The sequence below is a fragment of the Loxodonta africana genome, chromosome 25 (assembly GCF_030014295.1).
Source record: "Loxodonta africana isolate mLoxAfr1 chromosome 25, mLoxAfr1.hap2, whole genome shotgun sequence".
Lineage (NCBI taxonomy): Eukaryota > Metazoa > Chordata > Mammalia > Proboscidea > Elephantidae > Loxodonta > Loxodonta africana.
Genome location: NC_087366.1, coordinates 34,717,288 through 34,734,163, shown reverse-complemented (window position 1 = coordinate 34,734,163; position 16,876 = coordinate 34,717,288). Strand labels below are relative to the sequence as shown.

Here is a 16,876-nt window from a genome sequence, read left to right as displayed (position 1 = left end):
GGAAATCATGCTTGGTAAAGCAGAAGGTCAGCAAAAAAGAGGAAGACCCTCAATGAGATGGATTAACACAGTGGCTGCAACAATGGGCACAAATATGGCAATGATAGTGAGGATGGTGCAGGACTGGGCAGCGTGTCATTCTGTTGTACATCGAGCTGCTATTAGTTGGAACTGACTTGACGGCACCTAACATCTATGAGTCGGAATCAACTTGACGGCAACAGGTTTGGTTTTTTTTTTTTTTTTTTTAACAACAATAGTAGCCCTTAGTATGTTACTGAATTTTTACCACTATCTTAATAGATTAGGTAAGTATATTACTATTGTTTACATTTTACAGATGAAAAAACTGAGACACAAAATGTTTAAATGATTTGCCTAAGGTCACATGCAAATAAATCACAGAGCTGAGACAGAGCTGAGATTTGGACCGAGACAATTTCCATATTCTTAACCATCACGCTAAGATGCCTCTCAAGGGAATAAAATGAGGAAGCCCGTGAAATAATTTTCCCAGGATCACAAACTAATCAAATGGTACAACTAGAACTTCAACCTTAGTCCCACAACTTCAGATCACCTGTTGTTCCTAAGTGCCACATAACCACAGATATTTAAAAAGTGAGTACCACTCTAGCACAAAACGGTGTAATCTAATCATGTAAATACTCACATAATGTGTATTAGTGCAGGAAAGAAATTTGGAAGACAGCAACCCGGCCAACCAATTGGTCACTATGAGTCAAAGCTGACTCTATCTCCCCTAACAACAATAACAGAGCAGGAAGGGACACAGATGTGAGGAAGAAGGAGGCATCATTATTCAGTCAAAAGGCCCCAGTTTCAAATCCTGACACTGCTACTTAACTCATTCTGTGATCTTGGTTAAATCATTGATTTCCCACGAGTTCTAATTTTTTTAGCTCTGAATTGAGGGTATGTGCATAATACAGTCGCTATAAAGACTGAGAGAGACAATTCATAAGAAAGTGCTTTATTGTCTATAAAGTGCTATAGGAATGCTAGTGGTTGCCTTCTAGTCAAGTCTCTCATTTTAAAGACTAGAAAAATTATAAAATTTATTTTTGTTTTTGAGCTTCCACATATATTTCATTGAAGGATTAGGTGTATTGTACACGTCAATAGGGGCAATACCTGCTGAAATCAGTCTCAGCATAATCTGAGCACTGAAGCAGTGCGCGGCAGAACACAAGGGCTCTCACCGGAGATAGGAGAACCAGCGTTAGTATTAGCTCTCCCACTCGTGTCTGGTTTAGATTTGAGCAAGTGACTTGTCTTCTATATGAGGGACTTGGGTTCACTTTCTCCATGTTTTATTTCAATACGCTATTCTAGATTTAAGCTGCTGTTGTTAGCACTATTGAGTTGGCCCTTTACTCACGGTGACCCTACGTACAATGGGATCGGACTGTTGTGATCCACAAGGTTTCACTGGTTAATATGTGGAAGCAGGTCACCAGACTTTTCATCACAGTCATCTCAGTCTGGAAGATCTGCTGAGACCTGTTTAGCATCAGGGCAACATGCGGGACTCCACTGACAGGCAGGTGGTGGCTGTGCTTGCAGGGCACTGGCTGAGAACTGAACCTAGGTCTCCTGCATGGCAATACCACTGAACCACCACTGCCCACACAGATTTAAACTAAAATCAAAGAAAAAAAGAGAAAAGGGTAAAATCAAATATCTTATGTGAATAATATAAGCATTTTTAAATGTACTCACTTGAAAAAAAAATCAGATATACATACGATTTTACATTCTAAACTCTACAACTTTTATCCAAATAACACAACCTACGTGAGGTCTGAGAAGCATTTCCATCAGACATGGTCCGTCTGTGATGCGAGGCTCTTCCTTGGGAAGATGCAGAATAAGGCACTTTCCCATGTGTCTGCTTTACAGGGGAAGGAAACCGTTTTTTCAGTAGACCGTGATCAGTCTCAAGTCTTGACGCTGAGGTTGGCTCATGACAACTTCCTTGGAAGGCAGAACAGAGATGTGGAGCAGGAATCTCTGGGTGACAGGTGACATGCGTGCTGCCCACAGACAGGTCCTCACTATCGGTCTGCAACAAGCACTTGGTGGAAAGCGAAGGCACGGAGAGAAGGTTCACAGCACTCGACAGTGGGCGTGAGGGTGGACTGTTGGTCTCCCCTCTCTTGGACTGCAGCCTTGTCAAAGGACTGGCACTTCTGCGGGGCTTGGAGGCACGTGGGAAGATTCCCTCTCGTTTCTTCTTTTCTTCCTTGAGCGGCAATTCTTCAGGAGCCGGTGCCTTACCAAGCTCCCTAATGTCCAGTCCCAAAGCCACAGATGCCAGCAGCATGGTGCACCCGTACAGAGCAGATTCTGTTCTCTTTTTCTGGGGTGCCCTACTCAGACTGTTTGTAGGAGTCACCTGAGGAGTGCCCGAGGCAGAACCTGCAGAGCCCCCCTCCTCGAAGCTTTCAGGTTCCACAGAATTCTCTCTGTGATCATCTTTGCAAAGAGGTAGATCAGCATAGGCTTGATTAGGCAATTTCATTTGCTTTGGTTTTCTGTTCTCTAATCCATCAGGAGAAAGCTTTGGCTCTTCACAAGCACCTAAATGAAGGTAGAAATATACACACTGTAGTTCTGTTTCACAGTAAAACTTACTTAAACTATATTGTAACATAAAGCTAAAATCTAATAAGTTAACTATTCTAAAACAAAAGTTTTGAAGTTCTTTTCAGTTCAGCAAATGACTCATCCAGGAGTCATCCAAGGAACTGGGCCCAGGGCCTGACTGCTCAAGACTCCCTGCAGATGAACCAGAGAGTAAGTCTCCTGCTGGCTTCCATCATTAAGGAGACTGTCCTTCATTGGAATGAATAATAGAAATTAGTATATAGAAGCAAACTTATCAAGAAAAAATTCACACACATATACATGGGCATTATGATATATAAAAAACGTCCTCCTCAGATCTAAAAAAAATGTTGAATACTGTTACATATAACTAGCCTGTGTTTAAAAGAATGGTTAGGTAACAGATGGGTGTTTCTCCGAGTGTGTTGCCTGGACCAGCAGCACTGCATCACCTTAGCATTCATTTAGTCACTCAATAAACACCGAGTGCTTATTATGTTCCTGGCATTAAGAGCAGAATTCAGAACAAAACACATAAAACCCTTGCCTTTGTGGAGCTTACATTCTAGTTCAGGGGTGACAAAGAAAATGATAGCTATGAATAAGTATAACTGGGTAATAGGATAGAGAGTGAGGGGGTGAGAGTGGAATACTACTTTTTAGCTAAGGTAGCCAGGAAAGGATTTCACTTGAGCTGAGATATACATAATTAGAAGGATGTGATCATACGAAGCAGGGGTGGTGGGAGGAGGGCTTTCAGGCAGAGCAGACAAGTGTAAAGCCTTCTGCTCCTTAATCCCTGAAGTGAGCTAATAAGACCAAAATATCCTAAGAAAGAACAAAAGAAGGGGCAAAAAAATGCAGGAAGATTTCTCTGTTTAATCCCTTTATCTTGTCAAAAGCCCACAAATAATGAAGAATATACTGTTGGAATAACAGTTTTATTACTATTACTTGCGCTCCTTGGAAACTCTATGGTGCAGTTCTACTCTGTCCTATAGGGTCGCTATGAGTCGGAATCGACTTGACGGCAGTGGGTTTTTTGGTTTTGGGTTCTTCATTAGCCTTCACATCATCTTGGACAATAAACTGCATTGTGTAAATCAGAAGAGAATCTCTTTATAAAAGGCAAGAGTCAGAATGCAATAATGGATTTGAACAATAAAAAAGCATTTGTCCAAATAATCCAATTAAAAAATGCACAAAAGATACGAATAGACACTTCACTAAAGAAGACATAGCTAACAGATATATGAGGAAATGTTCACGATCATTAGCCATTAGAGAAATGCAGATCAAAACTACAATGAGATTTCATCTCACTCCAACAAAGGCTGACATTAATCCAAAAAACACAAAATAATAAATGTTGGAGAGGCTGTGGAGAGATTAGAACACTTATACACTGCTGGTGGGAATGTCAAATGGTACAACCACTTTGGAAATCGATTTGGAGCTTCCTTAAAAAGCTAGAAATAGAACTACCATACAATCCAGCAATCTCACTCCTTGGAACATATCCTAGAGAAATAAGAGCCTTTACATGAACAGATATATGCACACCCATGCTTATTGCAGCACTGTTTACAATAGCAAAAACATGGAAGCAACCAAGCTGCCCATTAATGGATGAATGGATAAATTATGGTATATTCACACAATGGAATACTACACATCGATAAAGAACAGTGATGAATCTGTGAAACATTTCATAACATGGAGGAACCTGGAAGGCATTATGCTGAGTGAAATTAGTCAGTTGCAAAAGGACAAATATTGTATAAGACCACTATTATAAGAACTTGAGAAATAGTTTAAACTGAGAAGAAAACATTCTTTTGTGGTTATGAGAAGGGGGAGGGAGGGCGGGAGGGTGGGAGAGGGGTATTCACTAGTTAGGTAGTAGATAAGAACTACTTTAGGTGAAGGGAAAGACAGCACACAGTACAGGGGAGGTCAGCACAATTGGACTAAACCAAAAGCTAAGAAGTTTCCTGAATAAACTGAATGCTTCGAAGGCTAGCGTAGCAGGGGCAGGGGTCTGGGGAACCATGGTTTCAGGGGACATCTAAGTAAATTGGCATAATAAAATCTATTAAGAAAACATTCTGCATCCCACTTTGAAGAGTGGTGTCTGGGGTCTTAAACACTAGCAAGCAGCCATCTAAGATGCATCAGTTGGTCTCAACCCACCTGGATCAAAGGAGAATGAAGAACACCAAGGACACAAGGTGATTACGAGCCCAAGAGACAGAAAGGGCCACATGAACCAGTGACTACATCATCCTGAGACCAGAAGAACTAGACGGTTCCCGGCTACAACTGATGACTGCCCTGACAGGGAACACAACAGAGAACCCCTTTGGGAGCAGGAGGGCAGTGGGATGCAGACCTCAAATTCTCATAAGACCAGAGTTAATGGTCTGACTGAGACTGGAAGGACCCCAGTGGTCATGGCCCCCAGACCTTCTGTTGGCTCAGGACAGGAACCATTCCTGAAGCCAACTCTTCAGACATGGATTGGACTGGACAATGGGTTGGAGAGGGATGCTGGTGAGGAGTGAGCTTCTTGGATCAGGTGGACACTTGAGACTAGGCTGGCATCTCCTGCCTGGAGGGGAGATGAGCGGGTAGAGGGGGTTAGAAGCTGACGAAAAGAGAGAGTGGAGGGAGAGAGCAGGCTGTCTCATTAGGGGGAGAGTAACTGGGAATGCGTAGCAAGGTGTATATGGGTTTTTGTGTGAGAGACTGACTTGATTTGTAAACTTTCACTTAAAGCACAATAAAAAATTATTTATTTAAAAAAAAAAAAGGCATTTGTCCCAGAATTACACCTGAATGTATTTATGGAGATATTTCTACTGAAACCACTTCTTTATGACAATATAGAAGAAGAAATGCAACATGGATAGTGGGTGAAATGGTACTTGTCAAACTGAGCACAGCACTGATAAATCCAAGCAATCTATGCTGTGTTTGGCTAAAACATCTGTAATATGGCCACAGCATCAAAAGGGCAAGGGGCTACCTTAAATTGTTAAGTATTAAGACCAATTTTTTTTTTTTTGGTAGTTAACAATCCTTTTCAGTAATTTCCATATCTTTTCAGTCTTTTAATATGAGTATCATTATGATTCATTCAAATTAAAGAGAAATTTCCACGCAATACTCTCGAAGCGGTAGTTTTAAGTTAAACTCCTCTTAAGATTTCATCACATCTAGAGGTAGCAACACACTCAGGAGCTCCACTCTCCAGGCTCAGGGGAACTTGCAGACGGTCTACACTTTCCTATTTACTAAACTAATCGGTTCCATGTAGTTAATATTGATACTAATGTTTCTGGTAAAGAAAAGCAGTTACAAATTATCAAAAATAAAAGCCAAATTATTTTCCACCTTAAAGTCTCATGGGACAGAAAATAATGTTTGAGCTTAAGTAAAAACTGTAAGTAAATGTTACTACTTGCTAGCTTCTCTATGATACTTTAACAACCACATGAGGACCACTGAAGCAAAGCAGCAGAACACACAGATGCCAAGTCTAACTCAAATTCTTGAAACGCATTTACCTGGTTGGTCCACAAATAATGAAGCCAAGGGCACGGTTTTCTGACTTTTTATTAAGATGGTTGACCAAGGACTGTTGCCGTCTGAGAGAGGTCTTATTCTACAAAAGAAAGATGTTTATTTTCATATGATAGAACCACATGACACACAGATTAGGCTTTGGGGAATACATGCCAATTACAATATTTTTAAGGTAGTAAAGAGAACACATACGTGCTCTGAGTTTTGAAAATCTAACTAAGTACAAATAAAACCTTAAAATTAGATAAAAATAAATCAGCGAATCTTTCAAAGTGTTTAACTAAATCATAATTAGTAATGATAAGCTCATCCTGGAAAATAAAATTAATATTCAGATCTCTCTGTATTCACTGCTATTTAAAAGATTAGTCTGACCAAGGCCACACTGAAAAAGGCACTGCTCTCTGTCACAGCAAACGCTGGGATATCACGGTTATCACACTTGTACCTCTCTTTGCAGTCAGTTCGTTCTTTCATCTGAATGGAATTTGGTCCCCAGGTACAACCTTTTTTCTTGAAATGCCTTTTTACATCTTCAAATTCTTCTGGGCGACAGACTGTGTTCCTTCCCCAAGTTTTATTGCTTTCATCTGAAGTCACTAAACAGAGAGCTTCATTCAGTTACCTGTATCAGCTTTGTTAAAACAGTTCAATGAATCCAATCAGGTGGGAAACCACCTTACTCAAAACATGAAAAAAGGGAAGAAATAATTTATTTCATCCAATCTATGGCAACTTTCTCTTTCCAATCATAAAAATAGGAGGAAAAGTAAATTAACAGAAATGATGCAAATCCAAGTTAACAGCAAAGATCTGATTACTATTTATTTGTTGATGTCTTCAACATTTTGTGACAGTTATAGTTTCACTTTATTTGCAAAAAATGGCTAAACTGAACATTTAACTTAAAATGACCTTATTATTAGCATTGCAATTTTTCTTAACCAAATCTATTAAAGTTCTGAACTTGAGACACAAAAGTATACTTTAAAATTCCAATTTAAGCTAATTTTTCATTAGTCATCACAACTTTGCTGAGTCATCATGAGAGTCTGGCTATACCTGCCTTTTTAAAATCACATTAATCTGAAATGTTTGAGTTTCACTGTGCCTTTCCCTTTGTACCACCTCACAGGGCGGTTATTTTCCTACATAATATCTGCATTTTTTTTTAAACACATATATGCTTTCTCTCCAGCCTTTAAGTACATTTATAATGGATTTAGGTATCACTGGGGAAGGCTGCTATTATCACTACACACTTAACGAAAAAAAAAAAAAGGTAGCACAGTGGATCCCTGGTCCCGCAGTGGGAGCCTGGTGGCAAAGTGGTTAAGAGCTCAGCTGCAAACCAAAGGTCAGCAGTTCAAATCCACCAGCCACTCCTTGGAAACTCTACGGGATGGTTCTACTCTGTCCTATAGCAGTGGGTTTTTGTAGCATAGCAAATGTTCTAAAAACAGTGTAAAACATGAATATGTACCTACATAAGAGTATGTTGTTGCCATAAAAAATGAGTTAAATAAAAAATGTTTATTACATATTATTTTAATAAAAAATTATGAATGTGTGTATATATACACACATACACAGAAAAGGAGTCAATATTTATATAAAAATTTATTAACGTTTTTACTGAAAAGGGAGAGGATTGCTGATGTAAAGAGGGAACTTTAACTTATTTTTATCATTTTTTAACAATCTCAGGCATCATGGGTGATGCTTGCTTTTGTTCTATGTATTATCTAATTAAAAAAAATCATATCTAATTGAGGGTAGGGTTACACAACCAATCACTGTAAGTGCTGTCAATAAGTTGTACACCTGTAAAAAGCTGAACTAGCAAAAGTTGTGTTATAGACATATTTACAACAAAAACAGAAAAAAAAAAAAGAGTAGCTGCTGAGGCTGCCTGTATACAACCAAACATCTCATGTGATTTGGTTCCTTGGTTCGGAGGTTTAGGGTCATGGTTTCATGGGACATCTCAGTTAATTGGCTTAATAATGTGCTTAGTGCTTCTGTGCTACCTCCTAGTTCACTGAGTAGTGCCTGAGCTCTTAAAAGCTTACAATCAGTCATTCAAGGCAGGATAATTGGTCTCTATTCGCCTGAAGCAACAGAAAAAGAAGAGTCAGGAATAGGAGGAGGATATGGAATGTGTGGCTCACTGCCTCTACGAACAACTGCCTCCTTTGCCATGAGACCAGAAGAAGTGGATAGTGCCCAGCTACTATTACTGAACATTTTGATCAAATATTCTGTAGAAGAATCTTGATCAAAAGGGGGAAAATACAGAACAGAATTCCAAATTGTCATGGACTCCAGACTTTCTAGAGCTGTGGAACTGGATGAACTCCTGAAACTACTGCCCTGAGATAATCTTTAAACCTTAAACCAAAACCATCCCCTGAAGTCTTCTTAAAACCAAACAATGGTTTAGGTGAACTAGTAAAAAAGTCTGCCTTCAGCATTACATTCTTTTAAGAGTTATCTATATGGGATCACAAGTGACAAGAGCAGCTTGAAAGACTAGCTAGAAACTATAGAGGGTGGTTAGTTTATCTTAGTGGGGGAGGAACAACTCAGAGGGTACGAATGGTTGCACAACTCAAAGAACATAATCAATGTCACTAAATTGTTCATGTAGACCCTGTTGAATTGGTGCATGTTTTGCTGTGTATATTCTCAATGACAAAATATATGAAATTAAATAGATATATATACATGTGTGTATATACATATTTGTGTTTATGTATATCTGGTTTTTTTGGGGGGTAGGTATGAGTATTTATGTGTGTGATTAAGAACACTGGTAATTTTGAATACATTATTCACTCTTTTATTTATAAGAAATTATAGTAGAACTACAGAGGAGTGGATCAGCAATTTTTATTTACATGAGAGCAGCAGGGTAGAGTAGGAAAGCTGTAGACCTGAGTTCATCTCAACTACACAACTCACCTCGTTGTGTTCCCATTGCTAACAACAGTCTCTCAGCTTTAGCTTCCTCATTTCTTAAAGTGCAATGATACCAGCCAATCTGCTTAACTCAGAGGGTTGTTGTAAGAAAATAGAGATCGTGTCTATAAAAGTGCTTCATAAACTGTCAATGCTACATAAAGCAATGTTACTATTTGTAAAGTAAAAGTTTAAGATGAAATGACTTCAACATACTTTAGTAATTCAATTATCTTTCCATTTGAGAATCTGTCCAGTCACATGCTTTTCAAGGGAATGCAAAGTCCTGCACCATAAAAATGGACTAGTTGTTCGTTCTTCTGGGAGTCCACGGTATATTCAATATTCTTCACCAATACCATAATTCAAATTCATCATATTCTTCTCCAGTCTTCCTCATTAGGGTTAGAAGCCCTAGTTATAAATTTCAATTAACTAGTTACATTTATTCTAACAAATCTAGTAACTGAAATAGTCTTATATTTGTTAAATGATCCATCAACAAGATTTTGTTCATTTATTTTGACCAACAAATAAATGCCTAGTTTTATTTAGAAGATCTTTGGAAAGATTTTTTTATTAAGTTTGCCTAAAATTAAACTTTCCTATAGCTTCAAAGGCCTGTATATGTGGACAACATCTGCATCATGTATATGTCTCAGAATACATTTAATGCAGTTTATAACTGAAGACACATGGCAGCCCCATTACAGGGTAGAATTGCTCCACAGGGTTTTCGAGGCTGTGATCGTTCAGAAGTAGATTGCAGACCTTTCTCTGGATACACTTCTGGGTGGGTTCAAACTGTCAACCTTTTGATGCGTAGTTGAGCCCTTAACTGTCTGCACCACCCAGGGACTCCTCCATGAATGGAAATCAACTGGATGGCAACTGTTTTTTTTTTTTTTTAATTGAAGAATGCTATACCAGATATAGAGACTGAAACCAATTACACATAAGAACATCTGGCAATAATAACTGTCACTGAAATAAGTTGAATTGAATATATTTAAATATCCTTCCTAACACATTTTAGTAATCAAAGTGTCTAAATATATTCTCTCAAACAAATAATGCTTCTCCCCTGCAAGGTGACTGGGCAAGAATTTTTATTTCCATTTTACAGATACAGACACAGCTTCAGGGAGGTTAAGGCTCTGCCATAGGGCCACATAACTGATAAATGATTCAGCAAGCACAAAACACACACCTTCAAAACCTATGGTGCATTTTATCCCACACCACTGCATCTATTTCTTTCTTAATCTAAAAAGGCAAGGGGAAGACAAGTGAAGAATATGATACATAGGCAAAGGAAGGCTTTGGAGTCAAACTGGGTGATAGCTAGGGTATGAACTTTGAAACTATGTAACTCCAGAATCCTTATCTATAAAATGGGGGTAATACTACCACCTTTTAGAGATGTTGTGAGGATTAAATAAGATAGTCAATGGAAGATAATATATACTTAGTACGGAACACAGCGGTTAATGTATACTAAGAGCTCAGCGAATGAGAGTTATAATAATTAATTCTGTTATTAAACACTTTTTAGAAAATCATGTTGATTAAACAAGTGACTACATGTTGTTTACATAATATTTAAGAGAAAAGATTCAATAATTAAGGATCTTTGGTAGAAGGAATAGCCAATGACAACAATTTTACACATGAATATTTCTAAAATCTAGCGTTCTGATCCATGTTATACAACTAAATACATACATATTCCAATCTAGTAGTGTCAAAAGCCATCTAACTTCAAGAGGAGAGATGAGAATCAGGATCTGATTCCTATGGGATAGAAGGCAGACATACCTCCACTCTCCAGCTTTTTTTTACTATTTCTGACACCAGCCATCCTCCCAATGCACTCTCTACACTTCTCTACTGGGTTCAATAATTTGTTGCAATGGCCACACTGAACTCACAGACCATACTCACAATTATGTGGCTTACTGGGGGAAGTAAGAGGTTACAATTTGGGATCAAGATCAACTTGGAAAGAACTGGATACAGCTTGGGAGACAGGATTAACATCAGTTATGACAGCTTCCAATCAGGGCAGCTCTCAGCTCCTTCATGGCTGTGATAAATGCCTGGCCTTCTCTCAGCCTCTGCCCTGCCTGGCCAAGTGTTACAGCTCTTTAGCTCCTCCAAGTGCCCAGAGGCAACCCACTCTGGCAGCGAGCCTCCTGCCCAATGGTGCTCAGCTCTCTCTCACTCCCTGGGCCCACAAGCCCACTGCAGCCGCGTTGCACTGGCCTCCTGCTTCCTGATGCTCATACTGCTGCCATTTGTACTGCTGCGCTATTTTGTACCATCTCTCGCCAACTTCAGTGTTACAGCTCTTTCTCTCATATCTAGGAGATTCTCAGAGAGGGACCCCAAGTCCAAAAGAAGGGCTCCACTCCAGGTTCTTCTTGATGGTAGTGAGGCCCCCCTCAAACTCTGTGCAACTGGTCCTTATGTAAGCCTAACTCTTATCAATTTCAAGTCATGATCCTCCCACCAGGACCACGAACTAACCAATCCCCTCGGTAGGCCGCAGCCATTTAAACTGCATAGTAATTTAGTAATCAACCAATTCCCACAAGGTCACTTAATCCTACTGGGTGGATTTACACACCCTATTTGATTAGTAGACTAACCAATCCCTTGTTGGATTGTGGACCACCCAACCATTTTGGGCATACTTATAAACCCAAGGCCAGAAAGGCAATGTATGAAGAGAAACTCACTGTACTGCACACATGTATCCTGAAGCACTTTTTTTTAAAAAAACAGCTTTATCTTCTTCACTTCAGATAGTAACTTCTAGAACAAGATTTGAAGCTAAAGAAAAAATACTCTCATATACTAGACTTGATTTCAGAAGTTTTTATAGTTAGTTTTAAAAGTGTTTTTAAGTTGTTTTAAGCATAAAAGGAGAAATCAACAAATCTACAAAACTAGTCAAGATTATCAGTAAAATAATGTAGGTGGGGTTTCTGACCCTGCCCTGAAGTAACTACAAAGGGCTAGGGATAAAACAGAAAGTATTACTTCTATCATTTAGACCTCACCTTCTCTAAATTTCTTGAAAGCGATTAAGAACTTCTGACTTACACATTTCTTCCTACTTAGTCTCTGCAGATAAGGAGTGTAAAACAAATTGTTTATTTCCAGCATTCTTTTAAGTTTCAAGATCAACAAGAAAGATGCTTTTTGACTGTACATTCTCTCAATGCTACTAAATATAGCAATTACTACCAAGTTCATTTTTCCAAGTGAAAAGAAAAAAAAGTCATTTGTTCAAAATACCATTGAGCCAACTAAACTTCCTTGGGATGTGATCTGTAATCGTGGGTTAAACAGGAAGTCTGTACACAGTTATTAGAAAGATGGTTGACAGTGTTAGCAAAGGGGTTTTGTGATAGTGCGTGACTGCGTTCCCTGGACTTCATCCCAAGGGTCTCTCTCTCTCTCTTGCTTTCCTTCAGTTTCAACTCAGTGACTCTCATTTTTCTCTCTTCCCATACTCTCTTTTCCTTTCTTCCTCCTCCCTCCACACTTTCTTCCCTCTCTTGATTTGTTCTTCTGTTTCCTCTTTTGTTTCAACATTATCTGAACATTTGCTGAACTAAGAGTCTGGGCAGGGAATGGTTAAGAGCCCGAGCTCTTGAGGCTGTGTGTGAATGCCAGCCTCTCCATTTTTGTAGCTACTGACTCAGATCACATTTCACAGTCTCTGGGTCCCTCATTTGGGGATCATAATAGTTACCCATCTGATGAGTTGTTTTGATAATTAAATGAATTAACGCATGGAAACAGCTTAGTGTATGCCTGGCACAAAGTAAGGGTGCCCCAGGGTGGTGCAAATGGTTAAGCATTCGACTACTAACTGAAAGGTTGGTGGTTTGAATTCACCCAGAGGTGCCTCAGAAGAAAGGCCTGGCAATCAACTTCCAATAAATCAGCCACTGAAAACCCTATGGAGCACAATTTTACTCTTGATGTGCATGTGGTCATCAGAGTCAGGACTGACTCAGTGGCAACTGGTTTGGTTTGTTTCTCACAAAAGTGCTCACTAGAGATTAACAATTACTACAGTTGTGCAGGGGGCCGATTAAAAGGTGTTGAACAAATCAGACATAGTACATATACCTGTCATTACTATATTTAGTTAAGCAAAGTACTCTTGATTATTTGTTTATTAAGTAGGACAGGGAGGACAGGGGGAAGGGAGGATTACTGGTAATTTCAACTTGCATCAGCGCTTTGGAAAAATAAGTGCTCTATATTTACTATCCATTATGATACTCTGTTATTGGAAATTACACCAAGGCTATACAACAGCAGCAGGCTCCTGAAATAACAGAAGGCTCTGTGACTGACTCTTCTACCACTTGATTCTATTCAACAGTTGGGAGAGGCGTGTTTTTGCCCTGCTTTAACACATCAACCCTAAGACTACACTTTGAAACCTGAAATTCTCAGAGGATTAGCTAATACTAGTATTTCTTATTCTCAAAGAGAAGTGTGCCCTAAATATGATATCACATAACAATACTAATCGTTAGAGTAAACCAGAGGAAATTATAGTAAAAAAACAAATATTTTTGTGCAACTATTAGATGGTGTTCTCTTTAGCAGACAATGATTCTTAGCATAATGGTGAAACGTTTTTATCCAAAGTCACGCTTATATTATAAGGTCCTTTTCTTTGCTATTCCTTAAATGGTCTTTGTGGTAATCTCTTCTTTGCTCAGTTTTACTGAAACGATTTTCCTCTCTCTCAACCCATACACGTGTCCTTTCCTTCAGTTTCATAGGTTTTATGCTTCACATGAGGCTTTTAAAATCAATTTTTCACACTCAGGCTGACTCACATTTGCCCATCTTTGGTCCAGGGGAAACGTGCCAGGCGACATCTGCAGCTCAGTGTGAAAAGGCACAGAATCCACTAAATCGGACATGGACAAAAATGTACCCTGGTCCACCTGAGAGAGGCGAAAGCTTCACAGTGAACACATGCTAATGCCACGAACGGCAGATAACAGTGAGAGGCCTCAAGGGCGCAAAGAGCTTCAGAGTAATAATAAAAAATAATGATCGTAACAACTGTCCACACGTATAGAGCTCCTACCACATGCCAGGCACTGTTCTAAGTATTTCATATATATTAAACCCTGATAAATCCTGATAAACTACTATTATTCCCCATTTATAGAAAAGGAATCTGAGGTACGGCCGGGTTAAGTAACCCGTCCTGGGGTTCAACCCCTAGCAGTTTGGTTCTGGAGTTCAGGCTCTTAACTGTCTCACTATAGTGAGTTGTGGGGGAAAAAAGGTAAGAGGTGGGGGTCACATCTATGCAAACTAGCGGCCAGGGAAGACACAAAAATGAAGACAAGAGTAAGATGTTCAAGCAGTTTGGGGCCAGAAAGATGATCAAGATTCAGGTTACAGGCCTGAATGAATAGTTCCTATATATAAAATAAGTCCTGTTTAGAATAGTTGGATTATAATGTTTCCATCTGTTAGGCAGTTGTAGTTCATTACTTTATTACTTCAGAGGTTGAATGCTGAGAAACTTGCTGTTTGGGGAACGTGGGGATGCTCCCTAAACTGGTGTCATTTCAACCCTTCAAGGTTAGAATATATTTGAAATTCCAAAAGTATTCGGTTTAACAAGTACAAATCTTGGGCTCAGTTCCAATGCAACTTCAACACTTCAAGCAGGCTGGTATTCACAACTGAAGAAGGTGAGGTCAACAAGGAAGAGAACAGGGAAAATGCTGGGCAAGAATGGATGGCATTGCCACTTCTCGCCGAGCTGTCTTCTCACCGAGCTGTCTTCTCACCATGGCTTTGTTCCTTTAATTAAACCCTTACCCATCCAGGGAAAGGCAAGGTACATGGTGTGGCTCTATGAAATGCACTCTCAGAAAGACAAGTCAGTTACAATAAAGTGACAGCCCTTTAAGGTCTAAGATTATTATACCATATTTCCCTTTAACTGTGAAGAGAACTGGGGTCCTTAGAACTTTAAAAAAAAAAATTCTGTTTTCATTACAGAAAGAGAGAGGGAGAGAGGGAGACGAGGAGGGAGGGATTAAGAGGGAGACAGAGGGAGGGAGGGAGAGAGAGAAGAGACATGAATTAATTTAAAAAACTGATTGCAGGCCTGATCAGAGAAAACATCTTTTTCGAAATTTTTTTCTCCAAATGAGTATGGTATGCAGTGGAAAATCAAGTTTGAGGGAGCAAACAGAGGGATCTAAATTAAAGATTTAATAAAGTAATTTAGTAATGATTACCAGGTGCTTCTTTACATAAGCCAAGCCAGTTGCCCTTGAGTTGACTGACTCATGGCGACATCATGTGTGTCGGTGCAGAACTCCTCCACAGTTTTCAATAGCTGATTTTTCAGAAGCAGATCACCAAGCCTTTCCTCTGAGGTGCCTCTAGGTGGACTTGAACCTCCGAACTTTCCATTAGCAGACAAGCATTTACCTGTTTGCAACTCCACATTAATTGCATTCTTCTCGGGCCTAGGTTAGTTTTGGGGTTTGTTTTGCCTCCACTTTGAAAAAAATCAATAATTTTATTTCATTCCACTAAAGTTCCAAGGAGCCCTGGTGGTACAATGGTTAAACGCTAGGCTGCTTACTGAAAGGCTGGCAGTTGGGACACACCCAGGGCTCTATGGGAGAAAGAATGGGCAATCTGCTTCCATAAAGATAAGAGCCTAGGAAACCCTTTGTCGCAGTTCTGCTCTGTCACACGGGGTCCCTGTGAATCGAAAATCAACTCGACAGCACCCAACAACAACGAAGTTTTATTCAGGGTCTAGCTGAAACTACCTACCCCAGTCAAAAGGTGCCAGGCAAATTAGCTATATGTATTTTCTCCACAAGACTGGACACTCATTTTAAAACCAAAATATTACTTTTCTGCTATTAAAAGAAAATACTACTTTGTGCTATTTAAAAAAAAAAATACTATTTTGTACTATTAAGTTGATTAAACCTAAAGTAGATTAAAGTTAAAAATAATTTTTTCCTCACAAAGTAAGGAAAAGGTGGAAGTGATCTTAAATTCCTGACTTGATTTTCAAAATATTCATAAATATGCTACTGATATCATTAGACTATTCTAATTTTTCATGAAGGAGCCCTGGTGGCGCAGTGTTTAAGCACTTGGCTGCTAACCGAAAGGTGAGTGGTTCGAACCCACCAGCCGCTCTGTGGAAGAAAACACCTTGGAAACCCTACCCAAACCAAAACCAAACCCAGCGCCATCAAGTCGATTCTGACTCATAGCGACCCTATAGGACAGAGTAGAACTGCCCCATAGAGTTTCCAAGGAGCGCCTGGTGGATCTGAACTCCTGACCTTTTGGTTAGCAGCTGTAGCACTTAACCACTACACCACAGGTGGAAACCCTACAGGGCAGTTTTATTCTCTCCTATAGTGTTTTGCATTGGGGTAATCTGCTGCAAAAGACCTCTTTAAAGTGTTGAAAAGCAAAGATGTGACTTTGAAGACAACGGTGTGCCTGTCCCGAGCCATGGTGTTTTCAATCGCCTTATATGCATGCAAAAGCTGGCTGACGAATAAGGAAGACTGAAGAAGAACTGATGTTTTTGAATTGTGGTGCTGGCGAAGAATATTGAATACATCATGGACTGTCAAAAGAAGGAACAAATCTG

The 16,876-nt window shown here is 39.4% G+C and overlaps 1 protein-coding gene across 1 annotated transcript in view; it reads right to left on the bottom strand.

Moving 5' to 3' along the window:
- MAP3K21 (mitogen-activated protein kinase kinase kinase 21) overlaps window positions 1-16,876 on the bottom strand; it is a 70,005-nt gene that overhangs the window by 4,999 nt on the left and 48,130 nt on the right. Inside the window, exons 7-9 of the mRNA XM_010591015.3 lie at window positions 6,668-6,818; window positions 6,201-6,298; window positions 1,819-2,604 (exon numbers count right to left, since the gene is read on the bottom strand). Coding sequence (XP_010589317.2) covers window positions 1,819-2,604; window positions 6,201-6,298; window positions 6,668-6,818 — 1,035 coding nt within the window. The remainder of the gene's footprint in view (window positions 1-1,818; window positions 2,605-6,200; window positions 6,299-6,667; window positions 6,819-16,876) is intronic.